Below are 21,508 nucleotides of genomic sequence, written 5' to 3'. Positions count from 1 at the left end.
TAAAGCGTGCCACTGACCGACTTGGTCTCCAGCGCCGTGTTTGCTGTCCATTCACTTGAAAGACAACGATGTGAGATGCTAAGGAAGGCGGAGAGAGGTTTGTATTGTGACACCAAAGTCGACTGCCCTATCAATTCATAGACGCTTGTTTTTCTGCAGACACACTTACGGAGGGCCGTGAGAATAAACATGGTCCCTCGTAAAGTCCCGAGAGACTGTGAATTCGTGAAGACGCTTTTGCTAATAAAGAAGTCGAGTCCCTGACCCACAAGACCTGATTAGAAAATGGCAAAATTTGTAAAAATCAATAAAGTATCCTAACCATACGAACCTTGTCGGGACGTGGAGCCGAACATGCTGCCAGCTATTGCTGGCTTTGTTCGTGTGACGAAGCCAACGTGCGATGACATCGCTGGCTTTCGTCTTCAAATGTGCGGTTCCCTCTCCCGCTGACTCGACTTTTTTGATTTGGACACTCAGATTGTTCGAGCTGTATCAAACCTCACGGCTTTCAAAATAAAAACAGTGGAAACGGGACGTAATGAAGCAAGCCAATGTTGTCTTGTAGAAATATACGGTGTAGAGGAGGAGCTTGAAATGCGGCAACACGAGAGAACATGTCAAAGATTCGTTGGCAGGCGAGGCAATCCCGACCGTATGGTTCCATACTGTCACCGGCATTCAGCCTGCTCCTGCTGGCGCGTCCCTTCGAGGAGGAGGCTGGGCGTGCGGGAAGGAGGTACCTCTACAACGCATGATGGTCGATAATGCAGAGAATTTTGTAACATGACAAGCAGTGGGACACGGCCAACTTGGATGAGGTCAATTTGGATAAACATTCGCAGGAAAAGAAGCTTGCTTTGCCGTCGGACAATTCGCCGATTGATCCTTATGTCGTGGTAGCCTCAGCATACCATGCCTATTAAACGGCGCAAGACACCGTAATCCGGGTAGCAAGTCGGCTACAATGGGCAAAGTAAAGCCATCCTCTTTTGGCGGGCGTTCGTAAAGATAGCATTGTCACTTGTCGTGTTACTGTAAACCAGCTGAGAGCTCGCATCGAATAGCTTGAAAGTGTCGCCTCTCTGTACTTTTGTGCGCAGTACATATATACATGACTGATACATGCAAGCCAGACTGAAAGTATGGAATCTTGCGGTGCATTTTCAAGCAAAAAATTGCAGAGCATTGTGTCCGTATTATCGTCGCAGGCCACACCGAAGCTGAATGTCGGCTAGCTGCACCGGTGCTTCATTGAATTCTTCGTTCTTTGCTCTTTCGCGCTTGGCTGGCATTGACGAGCCTGCTATCCTCGCCATCCTCACCATCGTCTCATGGGTTTTCATATCAACTGTCAAGTATGTCGTATGTCGTATGTCTTACGTCGTTTTGTGATACTCCTCATCCCAATGTCAGATCGGCACAGTGGTCACCATTGCCGTTCGGCCCTCGCTCATTGGCGGAGAATATTTCGTCCTTCCGGCGAAACTATCAATGTTCTTGGGGGCCTTAGCGTGTGGAGCAGTAGGCCAGCCTCGCATGGCTCCAGTTTGGTTTCCTCACGAGGTTGAGGCCATTTGGTCGTTTTGGATTCTTTGGCGTCCCCGGGCATCCCGTTCGGGAAAGGGAACCATCCGACGACGCACTTGACAGTTGCATGGACGGTGCGGAAGTCCCAAGCCAGACGTGGGCCAGCATTCCTCGTGTTCCTCTAGAGATTTGGGTCAAAGTGCACCAGCTGGCGTATTTGAGCCTAGACAAGACGCTGGTATTAGTGACTTGTATTACCATCGAAAGAAAACTGACATTGATCGCATAGTATGTCCGACGCCATGCGGAACACAAAATGGCGTCAAGCAACTGCACCAAAACTATGCCCAGACAGACACCTGAGCTCTCCACGTAAAGCCGGTAACACAGATAGCTGGAAGTCTGCACGATCCCGCATGCTATGACAGGGTAGCAATGCCATATCCCCATGGAAGCTCGTATTTGTTCATAGCTGTCCAGGTCCGGATCCCTTGAGTTACCCGTGGCCTGTTTCCCCGTTGCACATCCTGCCCGAGTGTGGTCTCACGTCGTTGGCAGAGAATAAGTACCCCGAGTCTTGTTTGGCCTCCGCCTGCAACTGCCTGCAGTCGAGCAATTCGTTCTTTCGTAGCAGTAGCAAGGCCCAAGGGAAGGGTTGACCAGACCCTGGCAGATCCAACGGATCTTCGTGCATCTGTGGTGGAACAATTCGGGGCCTTGGGCAAGGACGGAATATGCATCCATGTTGGCGTGTGGTCTTGGATATGATGGATCTTCTGGATTTGCGTGTTTACCATGTGTTACTATCTTTGTGGGCTTCTCATCTTTGGCCTTGCTGTTTTGTGCATGGCCAGGTCGTTCCTGCCCCCATATCATTGCCTGTTTCTCTTGCCTGTTTCGGCAGCAATTGGAGCATGTTTCCGTCGTCGCTACTTCCTTGGAGAGCAGTTGGCAAACCAGGCCTCGTGCACAGACACCTGGCCCCAGTCCCCTCTCCTCTCTACTTCTGCGGGGTGAATGTGGAACAGCTGGCTTTGAGTGGAACGCGCTTTCTCCGGGGAATGGCCTCCTTCCAGAATTGCCACTGCTAAAGGACGCGCAGTGGGAACCTGTGAGCCTGTCCAGTAGCGCCCCAAAAGATCGACGGTCGCTGCTTCCTCCAATTGCAGGTGTTTAACCGGCGGCACTCAGCAAGAGCGATGGACAAACATTAGTCGTTAAAGAGTGCGAGGAAGGACCAGCCAAGCAACTTGATCCCTACTACGTGACATTTGCTGTGCGCAAAAAGACTGGCCTTCCGTCGCCGGAATATTTTGGTACCCCAATAATTTGTACAAACCATTCCCTATGCGCAATTCTAGACAACGGCGGTCGGTTGATTGATGTTCTCTTTCCTCGACGTATCTACCACCTCCTAATGCTCTAGACCAGCAACGATGCCAGCTATGAGTCGTCTACTCCCCTGCACCACGTGAAAGAACAGGACTGGAAGGAACGAGCGATCGTGAACTGCAGCCAGACGGGCCTTCTTTGGAAGCGACACAGCGACACGCCTTCCTCAGACCGTATCTGTCCCTGTCTAGGAAAGTGCGTGCGACAGATGATTGGCGTCTTTCCTGCGACTGCTGCAAGTGAAGCACATCCCATAATCGGAAACAACGATCTTGTTGCGGGCCCCTTGGCTTTGCCATACCATCGTGCTCTCATCGTCTTTGGCTCTGCTCAAACATCATCACCGAGTATCGTCAGACTTCAAGCACACCTAGCCAGCTGATAGTGACGGTTGTTGACGACCACGTCGAAGTGCCGAGATCATCGTCTTGACTTACGCTTGACACATCCTATCCTTGTCGGCAAAGTGGTGCGCTTGGCCTCCTCGCCTTGGCCTTCCTCTCGCCTGCGGAAACCAAATACTGCGTACGGCCGCGATATTCGCCGAGCTTATTCAACTCCTGGAAACAATTCCTCCTGCTACCATCACATGTGCACCACGCCCCTCAGCGTGTCCACATTGCACCGAATTGGCTTGCACCGCTAAGATTCTCTTCCGTTCGTCTCTCCTGCCCTCTCTCCTCTTCCCCGGCCCCGCCGTCAATCATCCTCGCCCAGCCTTCGTCCTGCCCTGGCCGATTTTCTCCCTTTTGGCTCTCGTCCGCCTGTCCCCTTCCTCGCGGCGTCTCCTGCATCACTGCCTGCTCCGCCTCTCGCGGCACCGTTGCGCCTTGTCTGCTGGCCGACGAAGCAAACATCCCTACGAAGGCGGAATATCTTGCCAGTTGTCCAGGCCAGGCCCCATATCATCAAAGCGCTTATTCCATCGACCGGCTCCACTCCCACCTTCTGTGTGCTATCGTTTTGCTTTTCCCTTCTTTTCTGGTTGTCAAAGTCTCCTGCGCTGCTGTTTCGCTGCTCGCTGCGTTGCCATTTCAATACTTGCACCTACCCAGCTCATTCACCTAACAGTCTGCATTGCATTGCTCTCATATACGTTTCTCTGCCCACTCGTTTCAGTCCTATTGTGTGTGCAGCATTTCTTCGGCTCTCATTTTTGACCTCGTTCTCCAATATCAAAATCACATCAAACTCCGGCTGTGTCAAATATTTCACCTACAACCCAATTCCGCCTCGGGTCATTCCATCTTTTCTTGCACAAATCCCGCCTTCTTTTCGAGACATCCTGTCAATTGACGGCTGGTCTTCTATCCTGGTACCCTCTTGTTCATTGTTAAGGTACTTTATATCCTGATGGGGATTGTGTCGGTTATTTCATAGAACAAACGACAACAAAGACACACCAAAATTTGACGGCAGGATATGCATTTATATCCTATCACGAAACCGGCTTATTGTCTCACAAAACTATAACATCCGGTCGTTGATCATAACGGGCGACTCCGAAATCCGACGAACACCAGCAACAAACCAGGCAACTGGCAGTGCCATTTGGTATACCTCACCGGTGACACATACAGATTGGCCGGCCAGAAGCATGGCTGCCGTTCAGCAAATGCCTTCTGTGCCGACGGGTGTGCCTCGGCAGGCTGCCGCGGCAAGCGACGTACTGGACATCAGAGAGGCGGAGGGCGCGTCGAGTGGATCAGATACCGCGGACACAGCTCTGGATACCCCGGTTGGCATGTCCGGACTTGCCATCGGCAGCAAATTTGGCAGCGGTCCGCAGCGAGGGGACACACGCATCGTCGTTATTGTCTATGGGCGTGACCAGGAGGAGATTATCTCTGTCTTTGCGGAGGTACTTGGGAAACCATACTGCAAACGGCCAAACTTCGATGCTATATCAATAGCAGACAAGGAACGGGTCATAGGAATCTACGCAGACAACGCCAAAGCAGACATCGGCTCAAGGAACACAGATCTGGTGGTCGCCATCAATGCTCACTGCGTGAGCTTGGGTATGCCTCCTGACAGCGCACTCTCTGAGCAGTGCGACTACGAGTTCCTTTACACGAACACCCCCTTCTTCCGCCGTGACCTCTCACGGTTTATCTCTTTCACTCTCGGCCAGATCAACCATCATCAGACACTGATGGACAAGCCACGGACATACTTCATCTCCACCACGTTCCCCGATGTTCGCGTTGCGCTTCCCAATATCGACATCCTGACTGTTGGTTCCGACGCTGTCGAAATCCGGGTTGATTTACTGAAAGAACCCCTGGCCGACGGGGCTTTTGCGGCAGTCCCCAGTCTAAGTTACGTGGGTGAACAGGTTATGACATTGCGCCAGCGTACCGAGCTCCCTATCATCTTCACGACGCGTTGCCAGCGTGAGAATGGCCGTTTCCCCATGGACAATCCCGATTTGTATTATCAATATCTGTACCGTGCCATTCAGTGGGGTGTGGAGTACATTGATGTTGAGCTGTGGCTTCCCGAGACCATCCGGAAGCGTTTATATGAACGGCGCGGCAACAGCCGCATCATGTCCGCCTACCACGACTTTTCTTCCACTTTGAAATGGCCAACTCCGGAGGCACAGGCTATCTACGCCGAGTCTTGCAAGTATGCTGATATTGTGAAGATGATTACCTACATCAACGACCGAAACGAGAACTTTGAGCTGGAGTACTTCCGCTCCAAGATACGTGCAGAGTACCCGAATGGGCCCCCACTATCAGCTGTCAACATGGGCGAGATGGGCCAGTTCTCGAGGACCCAAAACCATGTCTTTTCTCCGATCACGCACCCACTGCTACCCGTGATTGCGGCTCCTGGACAAATGAGTGCCGCCGAAACGAATGCCGCGTTGTCGATGCTTGGGCAGCTCCCGAAGAAGATTATATACGGCATCACAAGCCCCTCGAGTCGCAGCGGGACACCACAGGCGCCGTTTTACGTCAAATGTTTCAATGAGCTCGGACTCCCTCACCAGTTCGCCGTCGTGGAACAGCAACCAAAAGGACCGAACCGTGTGGAGACCTGGTGCAACCAGAAGAATTTTGGCGGCGCGTATCTTCACCCACCTCTGTCCTACGCCAGCCTTATTTCCAAAAGTGCCTTTTTCTCTTCTCTGGGAGACGGAGCAGGGCCAATTCTGACAGATGCGGCTCGCGTCATTGGCAATTTCGACACTATTATTGTACGATCATTATCCTCACCTCCACAATCGACTGAAGTTTCCGAACCTTCGAGCCCATACCATCACCAGAACGACAACGGCAATGGGAGCAGTCATTCAGTTGTCGGTGGCAGCGGGACCTTGCCGCCAAACACGCAGCTTGTTTTCGATAACGCCTCTTGGCGCGGTATTTTGAGCACGCTCACCCGTGATTTGGCCCCCTCTGCCTACTTTGGTCGCACCGCCGTCGTTCTTGCGTCTTCCTCGGACGATGCCGCAAGCGCCGTATTTGCACTGGGCGCGCTCCGTATCAGCAAAGTCTATACCGTCGGCTTCAAGACGCCGTCTGCTCTGGCTGGTGACATGATTATTGAGCCTTTCAACTCACTGGAAAGCCTGCAGAAGGCGCGTACCGTCGGTGCTCACGATGACTTTGCGTCTCCGTTTGTGATCATCAGTGCACTTGCACCCGAAAAGGGGAATTTGGTTGGTCTGTTGCTCCGTGTTTTTGGATCCAGCAAATCGCCACCGCCAGATACCACGGAGACAACTATCAACGCAAGCAGCACACGGAAAGTGTTCCTCGACCTTGCTGCCGACTCGGGCAGCGGCTCGTTTGCGTCGCGGAAGGCCGACCCTGGTATCGTGGCAGAGCAAAGCGGATTTGCGGTTTACGGTTCATCGGATGTTAACGCATTCACAACGGTCGAGACTTTGAGGCTACTTGTTGGACAAAACGTCCCTTATAGCTTCGTGCGCCTTGCCGGCGGTAGGAGTCCATTCTAGGAGCGAGTTTACTTTTTGCCTTGTTTTGAATATATATTCTCATGTGTTGGGCATATAGCTGTTGTCAGTTCCTCACGTATCTCTACATATAGACACATACACCACACACCGTCAAGACGGTTTGTCTGCAATTTCGGGCACCTAACGCAATCTCATGATTTAACTTTCTCTTTGTCGCGGCGCTTTGTCGTGCTCGGCACCAGATTGCGGAGGTATTCGGAGGTGAAAAATCCAGACGCGTGCCAACAACACCATTGAGCGTCACGAATTTCGTCTTAATGTCGGCCCCTCTTCTACAATGTCGACGGTCTCTGCCAGCATTTTACCCCAAACTCCATCGTGGCCAACATCAAGACTAGTCCCCAGCCTAATGATGGGGAACTATGGGGAATTGACGAAGCAAGCTGAGTTTCATGACTGGTGGAAAATCGTAATTTTTCCGGGACTTTTCCAGTTTAAGGAGCGCGATCTCCATGCTCACCTCCACACCTCAGACGGAGCGTGGTATTAGACCTGGAGAAGTGCGCTCCTGCTGGACTCCAAATACGTTCCAAAACCCAGTTTTCTTCTGGCAACTCACAACTGGGGTGCATTGGTCGCTCATCATGGTCAAGCTTCATGCCCGACCCTCGTCTTTTTGTCCCTCGTTTTATGCTACAACTGCATCTTGAATTGCAGTCCATGTGCGCGTCTGTATTATTCTTCTACTTTTTTTTTTCTACCCGTGCGTGATTTTAGCCGCTTGTTGTTCCTTATGTCGGTGCACATCGACGAGAAACTTTTTTCACTCTTTGGTTTCAAAACCAGGCCACCGAAACTACGAGGAATGCAGCAATATGTCCAATAAACGAAATGGCCTTGGTGGCCTGCAATAGACAATATGTTAATATGTTTTGCATGCGCACGTGGTTGCTGTCAACGTGGCATGGCGTCCAGCGACACCAACAATAGCCAGCGCACGTACTGCTCTCATCTCGACGAGTAGCCGTGTTGTGTAAGGCTTATTTATCTCATCACAGTCGTACAAGCCTTCCTGTCTTTCATTGGGCTTGCAGTGGGCCGAAGTTAGTAGCAGCGTGACACATACCTGTGGCAGGGTCAAACTGTAGGAAAGGCTGTGGGAAGGGCTGTAGGCTAAAAAAACAAACAAGAACACATGGAATCTCCAATATAATTCCCGACTCGGATCTCGTTTGCGATACCCAGAGACCGACGCCCATGACAAAGCCTTACGTGTGGTCGGAAATGAAACGAGGAATCACATAAGTTTAAGGTTGTCCAGAGACAAGAGAGCATTTGAAAGCGAGACAGCATGTACAGAAACGCGGAATACATTCAGAACCGCGGGTTGTACTTACACAACATGTCAGGGCGGTGACACAACATGGGAAGGGGGAGGAAATGTACCTTGCCCACGTTCGAAGGACAAGGAAAGGCACAGGACAGAGTTTGACACACACCGTACGGTGTGAACAAGGAAGCCTCATTTATATGGCGAGCGCCTATCGTCAATCCGTATCATCACTGCCCCCTTCCCCCCTAGCATCTGATGTGCCGCCAAACATAGTGAGTCTCCGGTCTGAGATAGATGGGCGTCGGGGGCTTGGTCGAGATTGGCATATGAGTGAAACAGATGAGGTCAACGCCATCTACGTCGTAAGGCGAGCAGGACACCAGAGTATTCCCTGGGTGGTCGCGATGTGGCGGCCATCTGGAGGCATTCTGGAGGCATTCTGTGGTTGTTGTGCTGTCTCTTGTGCGACCACAACATGCGGCACAGGAAAACGCCACAAGCGGACCCGACCCGTTTGAACAAACGAACGACGTAGGCAGGCGAGGCCTTTTGGTGCCACACTGTTTCCATCTTGATGATGCTGGAAGTACTGTATAGTTTGGTTATACTGATGTCGGCCCATCGGCGAGCAACGGGGTGCCCTTGCCTATTACGGCATGCTTTGAATATCCAGAACAGGAATGAGCGATCGAGGTCTTGCTTGCCGAAATCAGCAGTGTTTTTGCAATTAATAGGGAAAGAATAACCATGAACTCTATCGGCGGTCGACCTTCCAAACAAAATAGGAATTACCCAACGTGGAAGGAACTATCAGGCAGAGACTAACCACCCCTGAGTTCCCAAATACTTCATATTTGTGAATGGACTCGTTAACACGTTTGTATCAAAGCCATCATTCTGCTGTCCTGGACTACCAGCTCCCCGAGCACCAAATTCAGTTACAACACATCCGAAAAGGGCAATCTATCATTTTCCAGCCTCATCCAGGGTGAGCTCGATGGCCGCAGTTTGGTTATTGAGCAACTTTTGCCGCAAGGAGACCTAATCAAAACCAAAGATGTGCTGTGCCGTTAAAATCGCACATGGAAGAAGAGCATCTCCGGCCTTGCTCAAAAAGAACACATGTCCGTCGCGCCTATATTGAAAAAACCGCCATCTCCATTCTGGCTATTGTTTCCGGACTACAAGAAACAAGGCGCGTGAGTGCGACACACACCACGGCTCTCCTCACCAGACATGCAACAACGGTCAAAGTTGGTATTATCATTTCTGAAATACGGTATTCCACACAAGTTAGCAGGCCAGGCACTGCGAATACGAGAAGCAAAAGAAGTCATATGGCCAGAGAGCCCATACTAATCAGCGAGACCGACGAGACCGACGCCACTGTCAGTAAAACCCCAGACCTGATGCAAGTCAACAGGTCCATTCTGATCAGACAGGGCTCTCGGCACCTTGTACTGAACATTTCCATTAAACGTCGTGCGCCTCACAAAGAAACCAAAGCTTGATGCGGGTCAGCGGAACAACTGAAAGACGTCACGACAGTCGACCACACCATACGAAGAGGGCCACTCCCTTGTTCCCTTGCACGGACTCACAGATGCCGATGGCTTGTTCCACTGGCGCTCCTTGGACCCCTTTCGCTGGCAACTGGGGCCCCATTGAGGTCCTGCAACGGCGCTAACTTGACGACTCTGGGCTTTCCAGAACGGACACGTCTCGTCCAGTGCCCCCAGTGCCCCCAGTGCCCCATATCTGTTTAGCGTTCGCCACGGCCCTAGACCCAACAAACTGGCCAGGCCTCCATTCTCTTCCAATCCTCCAATTCCCCATGTTTCCGTTTTGATTGTCCTCGTGCCCGCTGCTGTTCGTTTACCTCCGGCAACCTAATTACGTGCCTTGTTTCTTTTTGTCTTCTTTTTTCATTCTTTCGCGGAAATCCCCAGCAGTCACGGTAAACCTTCGTTACCGTCTTTATGACAGACTCTCACTCGATTTGCTTTCCGGCCGGCACTCTTCTCGTGTTCGTCTTCGCCTTCTCACCGACGGAATACACTGCACGAGATTTTTCATGTCTTTTTTGTTCATAACAGTAGGCCCACAGGTGCATACAACGGTCCGCACACTACTGCTCTCCACTCGGTTATTCTTTGCATCTGTCTTTCCCCTCATCCACCGCAGCCACTACCTCCGTCTCCTGTTCATCCGTCTCCATTCGGCGTCTCGTCTTCTTTTCTCCACACACTTTTGAACACATCCCAGCGTTGCGCCTTGTGCTCGAGCGCAGCCGAAAAAATCTAAAGCGGGACGCCCAACTTGAACAACTCCCCTCTCAAGTGTACAGAGTGCTTGCTCAGACACTCGCTCCTCCCCAGCCGCTTCAGAGGCATCTTGCTCCCCTGCTCGTCCCAACGTCTGTCCAGCCAAAGGAACAACGGACCCCTGGGGCTCTTCTGTCTCTCTCTACATCCCTGATGCTCTCCTGTCCATTGCTTTGCCTTGCCTTGCCACACACCCTTCCCCCGGATGTAAGGCGCAACCTTTTCTCTTTATCCTGGCCTTTTCCCGCTTAGGTTCACCTTCTCGCAACGACCCCATTACCAAAACATTGGGGAAGCACCTACCCGACGCTGTTTGAACCCTTCAAGCCCCATAAGTGGTCGGCCGGCACGTCCTTGCATCTGTTGCTCCCTCGTCATTATCATCCTCACTTCTCAACTTCCACGACCGCACATCCGAGACGCCTTCCCGCCGCCAACACAGCTCCCGTTCCCAAACGCCACACCCACGGTGCCCGCAACCAATCCTGTGCAGCTCTCAACGGTTCTCATTTGTCTTCGGCGCGCATCTATCCCCACCCCGAAAGGTCTGCTGTATGTTCCACGAGCATGGCTACCGGCAGCGAGGCGTCGAGTCCAAACAGCCAGTAACAGATCTCCGCTTCGCTTCAGAGAATCCGGAGCTTTATATAGCAATCCTCCAAGGGTATTTGCCATTTCGAAGTATTCGAGCGTTTCAGCGTTTGAAAGGCTTTTAAATCAAGCTTTGCAGCCAACAACTCTCACTCTGCCCCTCGCCTTTGATTCTTGTTCCCAGCGGCTTATAGTACCTCACCGGGTGCTAGACATCCATGAGGCCAAAACCAATTTGAAGGCAGGCCTTCTTCCATATACCGGAGCTGGGATATCCAACTACGCTGCTTCTTTGCAAGGTTGCCAGAGAACCGCTACAGCAAAGCGCCACTCAAATCACCTATTGACTTCCCTCTCATCAATTTTTATCCACCCTGTCTCACGCTCCTCACCATCGCCCACACTCACGTAACTGGGCCGCGTCACATATCGCATTCACCGAACGATCTGACGGGCTCCTGCCTCTACATTGCACGTCCGGATGCGCCGCCCGTCCGATATATTGTCCACATGACCTCGGGCATGTCAGTCTCAGTTGTCGAACACCCACCGGTGTCGCCATTCTCGTCTCACAGCGCACGGCCTGTCGTCATGTCTCGACCACAGGTGGGCATCGAGCGACTCCCGGCTCGTCGTCTCACGAACGAACCGCGGGAGTCCATGAACTGCAAGTCTTGTCGAAAGCGCAAGGTAAGTTGTGCTGCCAGACATTGTTCGAAATGTGCCTCTTACCGTACTGCTCGTCCTAACAACACAATTTCCCCTCTCGTCTAGATAAAATGTAACAGATTGCGGCCTGCTTGCGAAGCTTGCCAGGTGTTTCAATGCGCTTGCATCTACGGTGAGTTCCTGCGCAAGTCCAGAGTTGTGTTCGTGGCCAAGCTCGTATACACATTGTCAATACGCACGCAAAGAGCACCCCATGTAAGAGTAATGCTTGTCTGACCATGTGGCCGTATTCTAGATGCTGTCCCAAAGAAGCGGGGACCGAAAACAGATATTCTTGAGGCTTTATTGAAGCGCGTTGATGGACTTGAGCAAAAGCTCAAGGAAAAAGGAGGCGATGAAGCAGGAGCCGAGGGCAGTGAAGCCGGCGGCGCCGGATCTGGAAGTGGCAGCGGCATTTCACCGAGCTCGGATGAGTCGCCAGGGGCAGCGGCGACAACAACAACAGCTGCTGGAGATTCCTCAACAGCCTCAAGCTCAAAGGCTGCTGTTGCGGATATTCCGACGACAGAGAAGCCAAGGAAACAGTCGACGACAAATGGCCCCGAAATGTCTGCACCGGCAGTCCCAATGAAACCCGATACAGAGCTCAGCTCTTTCCAACAGCAACAGCACAAGACACCTCCAGTGCAAGTCGATACTCTACTTCACACATACTTTACTCGCTCACATGCAAAGCCTTTCCACATTCTCGATGAATCGTCATTTCGCCAACGATTGCAGCTGGGTCAGATTCCATCCCATCTGCTGGGGTCTGTCTGTGCCTTGGCATCACGGTAAGTCTGGTGTCCAGACTGTTTCTGTCATAATTTCTAGGGAACCAGAGCTTAACAGTAACCACAGATATACACCCCATCCAAACGGCTACCAAGCAGCAGTCCGTCTTGGCGAAGACTACGCCTTACGCGCCCGCGCGGAAATTGACGTTGATGAACCATCAATAGACTGCCTCCAAACCTTGTTGCTTCTTGCCCTCGCCTTCGTTGCCTCCGGCAAGGGAAAGAAAGCTTACATGTTATTATGTACGGCCTTCTCTCTGCTGCTGTAACTGCGAATCTCATCTTTCATCTTGCACGAGCAACAGCTGACCATTACTAGCAAATGCAATTGGCATGGCTGTGGCCCTGGAGCTCCACCGTGAGATGGATGCCAGCGCCAGTATCACACCTGTAGAGCGTGAAATGCGGAGGCGTCTATTCTGGACATGCTACCTCCTGGACCGCTTTATGGCCTGTGGTTCGAAAAGACCGTCACTCATTCATGACAGCACAATTTTCCTCCGACTACCAAGTTGGCTGAACAGCTCCACCTCGATGCCCGTAAATGGCGACTTCTTCCAGACCACATCTAATCTGCAGTACCTTCAAAACGGAGCAGGGAAACGGCTGCAAGGCGGTAGCGGTATGCTCATCGACATCAGCCGGATCCTCGGCATCACGAATCGCTATCTCGCCGCTGGCGGCGTCAAAGGCGACTCCCACTTTCCCTGGCACTCACTATCGAATCTATCCAAAATTCGCCAAGACCTGGACGTGTGGGCAACGGGTGCACAGGACATCTTTTCGAGCGTCGAGACGCTCTTTAGCCAGCCTGACGCAACCGTTTTAGTCATGAGCAAGCTCATTTATCACCTCATCCACTGTCTCATCTACCGACCCTTCCTGCCCGTCGATCTCGCCGAGCTCTCAGGTACAGGGCAGCATCAGTCCTGGCAAATCGAGGCGACAAACATGTGCTTCCTGCATGCCAACGCCATCGCAGAGCTTACGGAACTTGGCAGGCAGATGCCCCAAATCGAGTGGCCTGGCTTTGTCGGCTACTGTATCTGCACCGCCGGCACGGTCCATATCCATGGAGCGCATTATAACAAGAATGCCGCAGGCAACGACATGGGTATCTTTGCAACATCGGCCGAGTTCTTGTCCCGGGAGATGCAGCACATGGCCGAAATGCGCCACGCCTGGGCGTGTGTCGAACACCACCGCCAAACACTGCAAAGCATCTACAGTGCGCATACGGAGCTTGTCAAGAATGTCTCCAACAGCCCCATGCGGTACTCGCCAGTGTTCCAATTGGAAGATTTTTTCGATCGGTATTTGAACATTGGCGGGCCGGGCGGCTCATCGTTCAACTTTGACGCCTCCAATCTTATACTGGCAGATGTTCTCATTGACTTTGCGCCAGATAGCTATGCAGGCCACAACCTGTATACAACAAAAGGCGACTACAGAGACGGGTCCGGTGACACATACAACAGTGCCAACTGTGCTAGCAGTGCCAACAATGTTGGAGCGAATTCGGCCAGTGAAGATAGTGCCATGGACGTGGTCATCCCTGAGCGGCCAAGTTTGAAGCGTCGGAAGACGGTTCCGGGGATTGTGCTTCCAGGCGGTTCCGGGGCCAATAACCTTGCGGGTGGAATGCAAACCCCTCGCAGCACGCAAACGCCGGTACTGCAGCGAGGACCCTATTCAGCTGCCCCATTTTCAACGCACAACAACCCAGGCCTCCTTACATCGCCAAGCTCGATGGCGCGCTCGATTCCACACCCAACCGGTAGTATCGACGAGCAAATGCTAGGCAACGACAAGCAGTCGAACATGGACGATATACCTGGCTTGTCATTTGGCTCGCAGATGGGTCTACACGGTCAACCCCAGGAACAACAGCAGCAGCGGATGCAACAACAGCAGCACCAGCCACTGCCTCCCTCAGGAGCACCCTTTAGCCCAGGCTTTACCTTTTCCACTGTTGCTGGAAATGTCGCCGTGCCGGGTTCTGGTTCAGCTACTCTACCTGGCGCCCATCGGGACATGGGCCACACCGGTATGGTCCAAGGCGACGGCCAGGTCGCGCTCAGCGGCTACGATCCTATGTTTACAACAATGCCGACCAATTCCTTCTCGAGCCCGTCACCCTGGATTGCCGATCAATCCTCCGGTGCGGGCAAGCCAACACCTGGTGTCGTTCTTCAGAACAGTCCTGACGGCCGCAGCAACGACGGCAGCGCCGGAGGCACCGCGGCAGGAGATGAAAAGGATCCGTTCCTAAGTCTACTCGAGCAGCTGGCGGAGAATGAATATGCCCGGGGTCCTGGAAATGAACTGGACTTTTTCCTGGCCAGCAACACGAGTTCGGTCTAATAGTGGTCTACCTCGGGCTGGATACCGCCGACATATCTACAACTCTTTTATCGCGTAGATATATCAAAGCAATTTTTGTTCTGGGTCTTGAATAGTCATCGTTCAATGCACACATCCATCACAGCTCACAATCGCTCGGGATCATGTCCCGAGCGTAGCTATAACTTCGTCTTGTGCCAACGATGAAAGCATCTCTTTATACAAGCCATTAAGCACATGCATTAAGTTACTTGCATTAACAGCTTTAACCACGAATTTTACCGTTGTAGTCATTTAGATGGGGCTGGAAATAACTCGCCATTTCGATAGGAACGAGACTCGCCGGATCAAGGGTGTAAGTTCCCTGTAAAGAATGCCCTTTGAAAGAGAGGAATTTCACTTTATTTGTCGTTGACAGCTTTCATGCCCGGCACCAACATGGCTGTTACTTGAATGTATGGTGCCATGAAGGACCGGCCAGTTATATAAAGATATAAACGTCATGAGAGATGGACGGCAAACACTTCCACAATCTCATCTCGGATGTGGGAGCCTAAATAGCTCTTACCCAAACAGGAAACAAAATCGTGGAAAGAGCAAAGCACAAACTTTGCTCCTACCCAGTCGTAGCTGCCACACGTTACTCACTGCCAAAATCGGCAGGCCCACCTTTTCCATGGTACCGCTCGTCCGATCGCAGTTTCCTGTACGAAATAAGGCATGGGATTGGAGTTGCCGGTTTGGGTAAATTTATGAACCTGTCCAGAATCCCAGCCCCTGAGCTTTATCAGCTGCGAATGAATTTGTCTCTCGTTGCGCGCGCCCCGCATCCCCGCAATCTAGGGCGTTGACGAACGCCAAGTCACTGTCGATCAATGGGGTTGCAGCCAGATCCGGTCCTCTCCAGCTGAGCCCACAGAGCCACGCGAGCGGCCAAAGAGCCATTGTGTTGGGAGCATCAGATGAAACAATAGCAGATCAGATCAGCGCCCGGCATTGGCAGCAGGCCGGTCCATTCAGACAATCGCCCAAGAACGAAACAACTACGACAAAACGAAGCAGATGAGTTAGCCTTGTCTGTCGTGCGATGTCTTGTCCCTAGTGCCTCAAATGGCTAATCAACATCGTTAACCTACGCTCTGACATTTGTCGTCCTAGGTCAGTGCCCCAAGGTAAATTAGGGAGCTATTTTTACACGCACGTCGGCACTTTTTTGATGAACGACGGGTCCATCCAGCTGGCGGCCGTGGCTACCGATGGTTTGTTTGCTCTCTGTTCTTTCGACCCGGCGAGCTGAGCAGGACCAATAAAATTGATAGAGCACGGGCTCCTCTGTTCGGAGAATGACCAAGACCGTTCGGTCGATACAGAACAGTCCAAGCATCGAAACACAGTTCTACCGGATACGTCGTTCGCCATTGGCTGGCCTCGTTCTCCCACGGCAGCGCAACCAAACTATGGCCTCCTTTCCCCGCCGAGCTACCAAAGTTAGTGAACAAGCATAATCAGCACAGCATAACCAGCCCGACCTCTTCCCAGACCTGGGACATTTTCTTCATTCCCCGCTTCCTTGCTTTCTTTGTTGGAGCTTACACTCACCACGTTTTCTTGACCTCTTGACCATCGCCTTGTTTGGTCTTCCCGATCGTCCTATTGACGTTTGCAGCAGTCAAAGCAACTCCTCCACAGGATCTTTCTTCGCCGGCCAGCTGTTCTGCCCATTGAATCCCACGGCTTCCCTTTCGAGTCCTTTCTCAAGACCCAAACTCCACACCAACGACGTAATACGGAGCACCAGTTGAATGCACTCTTATATCGCCATCTCTGTCAAACAAGACAGATTATATCTACCCTACGGCCATTGCGTTTCGCTTCGCGCACACGCGACTTGGAATTGAGTGCTGCCCTCACATTCTCCACAAGCTGTTTATTTTCCCCGTTAATTGGAGACTTTCGCTACAAGGCCCCGACTCCCTCCTTCCTCAAGCCGCCCCGGCTGTTGTTAACATATATGACCCTTGTTGAAGGATGCGCCTTGCACTGCTCGGCGTTTCTCTTAACAGCTGGCGGGATTCGCTTTTGCGAAATTGCGCGACCAGAATTCTTATGGCCTGAGAATCCGCTTTCCTCAAAATAGCGCCCCATGCATGCTTTGACTTCTTCTTTACATATTGACTCTTAACACCTACCCGAGAAACGTGCGTGGCCTAATACATCAATTCCTTCAACCGGGCCAAATTTTTACAAAAGACACCAAGAAGCAGTGCTAGTCACCTTGTCTCCTACCATTAGGCCGCTTATTCCCTACACTACCGGCTGCTGCCAACCGACTCTGGTAGCCAAAAAACCAACGTTCGTGGGCCAGGCCCTGTCATTCGGTAATACATGCGATCCTACGTCAATGCTTAGCCTGCTGCGGTGTCGCATCTCTCGACTCTGCCTCTCCACTGGGCCAAGCCTCGATTTTTTTCTTTGCTTTACCGCCTACCTTTTTATTTCTCACTACCACGATTCTCGACATTTCCGCTCTCCTCCGTCGAACTTTGGAATGCCAAATACTATCGACGTATAATTGGCTTTTGGCCATACTCACTGAAACGACCGACGGATTTTGGCGTGCGATGGCTCGGCTCGCACCTCGCTTGGCACAAGATGACGGAATAACGAACTTACAAGCACAAATGTCTCCGCTTGCTCCCCACACGCAAACCGAGAAACGTGGACGGTGTCCGAGGTAGCACAACCTTTCGCGTACGATTTGAGAAGGGGCGCACAAGCAAACGAAAACCACGTCTGTGTCCCCTGTCCGCGGTGTGCACGGGGGTGCCCGACTTGACAATGGACGCGACGGGCTCCACGATAGGACCGGACCGGGGCCCGACTGTCCTCGCAGTCACAGTATCAACACTAGTCCTGTGCTCTGTTTTCGTCTTTTCTCGGATGGTGTGCCGTCTCGGAATTGTACATCGCGTCGGATGGGACGACTTCTTCATCGTACTCGCTTGGCTGATTGCCTTTGGTCTCAGTCTCTCCATTATCTTGGGGACTCTGACGGGGCTCGGGAAACATGACGAAAACGTCGCGCATGACCAGCGGGCACGCCTACGGATACGCGAATATGTCTTCTCTATTCTCTATGTATGTCTTTCCGAGATGTAAAGATTTGCGACCACGGTATCTACCTTTTTCGGCCTTACTGACCAAGCTTCTAGAACCCTGCTCTCATGGCCACAAAAACATCCATTCTCATATTTTACCTCCGGCTGTCCAAAAACACAATCCAGGTCCTTCGCCTAGGATCCTATATTGTTCTCATTATTGTCAACGTTGCTGGCATTGTCCTTACTTTCCTCAACATCTTTCAGTGCCGGCCTGTCGATGCCGCGTTCAAGGACATCACTGGACAGTGTATCCCTCTCTTAACGGAGTTCATCTGCTCTGCGCCCGTCAACATCGTCACCGACTTGGCCATCTTGGCTCTTCCAATTCCAGTTCTGACCGGCATGCACCTCCCTTCTCGACAAAAGACGATCCTCGTTGTGACATTTGCTCTCGGTATCTTCGTGGCCATTGTTGATGTCGTTCGCATTTATTATCTGCAGCAAGCGATCAACGTTGTCCATCCCAGCAGCTCCTCTGACCCCAACTCGATATTCGGAAACGGACCTGATTTTGCCTGGAATGCGTCTTTTTCTTTCATGTGGTCCGCCGTTGAGGTCAACGTCGGCATCACTTGCGCGTGCATCCCAACCTTGAAACCTCTGATGATTAAAATCTTCCCAGCTTTGGTGATTGACCCAGACGGCCCCAGCTATGGCTCTTCTTCTTACGCGAGAGGCCATGAAACGTCAAACTCCTCTTCGCGGCGTGACGCACTCCAGAACACCCGTCCTACGGTAATGGGTCACAACAGACCAGCCACCGAACCATCGCAGCCAAATCTCGCCAAAGAAACGCGGGCAGGAGGAGGGGCGACAGCCACAAGTGGTGAAGCTGTGCGTATGACTGGTCGAGATGGAAGCGGAGCCCAGCTGATTCTTGATGAGAGCGAATCTGCTGCCCAGGGACAAAACGCGAGCCTTGGTTCTGTTGCTCCTCCTTGCCAGCCGGTTATGGCATCGGACCAGATTTCTACTGCTGATCGTGCACGGGGCGTACAACCAAGTAATCCCATTTCCGGCCAGAACGTCGGCGATTCTGCCAACCCGAATTCAAAAAGATCTCGATCCTTCTTATCAGGAATCGCATCCACCACCCGCCACGCAATTGCCGCGATCGTCCCCAAACCTCATTCCACAAAATCTCAACCATCCAAGTCTTCCAGCAACCGAAAAGGCGTCTATTTTGGATTCGTCAAGGTCAATATGCCAAAGAACATGCTTGAAGCATCTGCATCTGAATCTTGGAGGTATTGCACCATCGTGTCCATTCTGTTCTTTCTCTGGGGGTTTTCCTATGGGCTGCTAAACACACTAAACGATGCGGTGGCCGTCGTGGCCAACATGACAACTGCCCAAACGCTTGGCCTGACAAGCGCCTATTTCGGAGGAGGATATCTCTTTGGGCCTCTTGTGGTCGGCGAGTGGGTTCTACGTCACGATGAACACCACCGCAGGCGGCCATCCATGCCATACCGTCAAATTTCGCATCGCGAAAAGCGTCAGCGCAGTAGGCAGGCCAGTGGCTTAGCAACAATACCTGCAACAGCAGCCACCGTCGCCTCGGTCGCTACATCGGCCGTGACAAAGCATTCACACTACTCAGACTCAAGCGAAAATCAAATCGGCGGCTTCAAGGCAACCTTTATGGTGGGCCTCTGTTTCTATGGGATTGGTACCATCATGTTCTGGCCTAGTGCTGTGCTGGCTTCATTTCCTGGGTTTCTCATCAGCAGCTTCGTTGTTGGTTTTGGCCTCAGCATTCTCGAAACGGCTGCAAACCCGTTCATTGTCTTATGCGGTCCCATGGAGTATGCGGAGATGCGATTGCTCCTTGCGCAGGGGACGCAAGGAGTTGGAAGTGTCCTCAGCGGCCTTCTCGCTGACAACGTATTCTTCAATAAAGTCAATGCAATGGAAGACACCAAGGCGGCCGCACTGCTCGACGTTCAGTGGACCTACCTAGCGATCACACTCTTTTGCGTGGTCTTGATTTTGTTCTTCTACTATATGCCCCTTCCCGAACTGCACGACGCCGAACTCGAGTTTGCCGCAAGCCGAATGCCGGTGAACGGCCAGAAGCGCACAATTTTTGGTCTGCAGTTGCGCACTGTCTGCCTCATCTTGGCAGTCTTTGCACAATGGACGTACGTCGCGTCACAGGAAAGCATGAGCATCTACTTCCAACGTCTCGTCACGTCGTGGCTACCAGACCCGTCAACAGCAACCGGAAACATGGCCGCATTTCGGGTCGATATACGAGATCTACCAGCAATAGCCCTTAGCGTCGCCATGGCCACCTCAAGGTCCGATTCCAATACCGGCTCTGACGCTCCCGATCATCTGGCCGTCTCCGTCCCGAACTATTTGCTGATTGTCCACACGGCGTTCTCGGTGTCACGATTTTTCACCGCATACGTTGTGTACCTAGGAGTCCAGCACCCAAAGAGCCGCTTGTTGCCAACACCACGTACTATCCTGACCATCTCGACGGCACTAGCGATGTTGTTTGCTCTCCTCACCGTCGTCCTTCCACCGAGCCAAAATGCCAACCTAATCTTGGTGCCCGTGGCCTTGTTCTTCTTCGCTGAGGGCCCAATATGGCCGCTTATCTTTGCCATAGGATTGCGCGGCCAGGGCGCACGCACGAAGCGTGCCGCGGCATACATCACCATGGGCGCGTCCGGCCCGCTGTTTTGGCCATTTGTCATGTACGCAGTCATGAAGCAGGGTGGTACCATTCAAATTGCATTCATCATCGTGGTGGCCTTGATGGCGGCATGCACGGTCTACCCTCTATTCATAACCTTTTTCCGCGATGCGCGCGAGCTGACCAAAGTGGCGCCATATGACTTTCAGCCAGGACAGGCGGCAGGCCAACATCCGGCGCGGGGCTTTGTTGGTGAGCTCGACATGACAATACTGGGTGGAGGGCCGGACGGTAACAGTCCAGACCAAAACCAGGCTCCCAAAACGCAGCCGGAGCAAGACATCGCCAGACAGCAGGACTAGGAAAAGGACGCACCAGAAGTGAACATGCCTTCTGTTCCTACAGAACTGGTAACAGCGGCTCGGCTAGCTGCAAGCCGCTCATTAGCACCGAGAGGGAATGAAGCGAGACTGCAACCGTCTGTTCAGGTTTGAACATGTGCACGCACAATACGCTTTCTCATGCTTGTGGTTCCATCGACTGCGAATGAGGGCCGGTTGGTTTTATTGCGACGATACCATTTATTGAATCTGTTTTTATTTTACATACATACACACATACACACACACACATATATATGTTGTTGTGTATTTTACATCTAAGAATAAAATAAAGTAGCGTCTCACGACATTAACATATTTTGAACATTTTGCTTCTCGATTCGAAGTGTTTTGCAACAAGCCCTTAA

The 21,508-nt window shown here is 52.1% G+C and overlaps 6 protein-coding genes across 6 annotated transcripts; 5 read left to right on the top strand and 1 right to left on the bottom strand.

Moving 5' to 3' along the window:
- Window positions 1-1,227: 1,227 nt before the first annotated feature.
- SPSK_01297 (uncharacterized protein) lies at window positions 1,228-1,650 on the top strand (the record flags this gene model as incomplete). Its single annotated transcript, XM_016728227.1, has 2 exons — window positions 1,228-1,365; window positions 1,417-1,650. 2 exons carry the CDS (start codon window positions 1,228-1,230, stop codon window positions 1,648-1,650), a joined length of 372 nt encoding a protein of 123 aa, XP_016584020.1.
- A 1,877-nt stretch (window positions 1,651-3,527) lies between these two features.
- SPSK_01332 (uncharacterized protein) lies at window positions 3,528-3,779 on the bottom strand (the record flags this gene model as incomplete). Its single annotated transcript, XM_016728259.1, has 1 exon — window positions 3,528-3,779. The coding sequence occupies one exon, from the start codon at window positions 3,777-3,779 to the stop codon at window positions 3,528-3,530; it is 252 nt and encodes an 83-aa protein (XP_016584019.1).
- A 740-nt stretch (window positions 3,780-4,519) lies between these two features.
- SPSK_01039 (3-dehydroquinate dehydratase I) lies at window positions 4,520-6,895 on the top strand (the record flags this gene model as incomplete). The annotated part of the gene is made up of 1 exon (XM_016727970.1): window positions 4,520-6,895. One exon carries the CDS (start codon window positions 4,520-4,522, stop codon window positions 6,893-6,895), a length of 2,376 nt encoding a protein of 791 aa, XP_016584018.1.
- Window positions 6,896-11,067: 4,172 nt separating this feature from the next.
- SPSK_01102 (uncharacterized protein) lies at window positions 11,068-12,878 on the top strand (the record flags this gene model as incomplete). The annotated part of the gene is made up of 5 exons (XM_016728033.1): window positions 11,068-11,177; window positions 11,404-11,794; window positions 11,879-11,945; window positions 12,069-12,606; window positions 12,647-12,878. The coding sequence occupies 5 exons, from the start codon at window positions 11,068-11,070 to the stop codon at window positions 12,876-12,878; spliced, it is 1,338 nt and encodes a 445-aa protein (XP_016584017.1).
- A 64-nt stretch (window positions 12,879-12,942) lies between these two features.
- On the top strand, window positions 12,943-14,973 carry SPSK_01070 (fungal specific transcription factor domain containing protein; the record flags this gene model as incomplete). The annotated part of the gene is made up of 1 exon (XM_016728001.1): window positions 12,943-14,973. One exon carries the CDS (start codon window positions 12,943-12,945, stop codon window positions 14,971-14,973), a length of 2,031 nt encoding a protein of 676 aa, XP_016584016.1.
- Window positions 14,974-17,790: 2,817 nt separating this feature from the next.
- On the top strand, window positions 17,791-21,122 carry SPSK_00996 (uncharacterized protein; the record flags this gene model as incomplete). Its single annotated transcript, XM_016727928.1, has 2 exons — window positions 17,791-18,090; window positions 18,165-21,122. 2 exons carry the CDS (start codon window positions 17,791-17,793, stop codon window positions 21,120-21,122), a joined length of 3,258 nt encoding a protein of 1,085 aa, XP_016584015.1.
- Window positions 21,123-21,508: the final 386 nt, after the last annotated feature.

The sequence above is a fragment of the Sporothrix schenckii genome (assembly GCF_000961545.1).
Source record: "Sporothrix schenckii 1099-18 chromosome Unknown Cont48, whole genome shotgun sequence".
Taxonomy (NCBI): domain Eukaryota; kingdom Fungi; phylum Ascomycota; class Sordariomycetes; order Ophiostomatales; family Ophiostomataceae; genus Sporothrix; species Sporothrix schenckii.
Note: the sequence above shows the minus strand (reverse complement) of the source record. Positions and strands in the feature narration are given on the sequence as shown.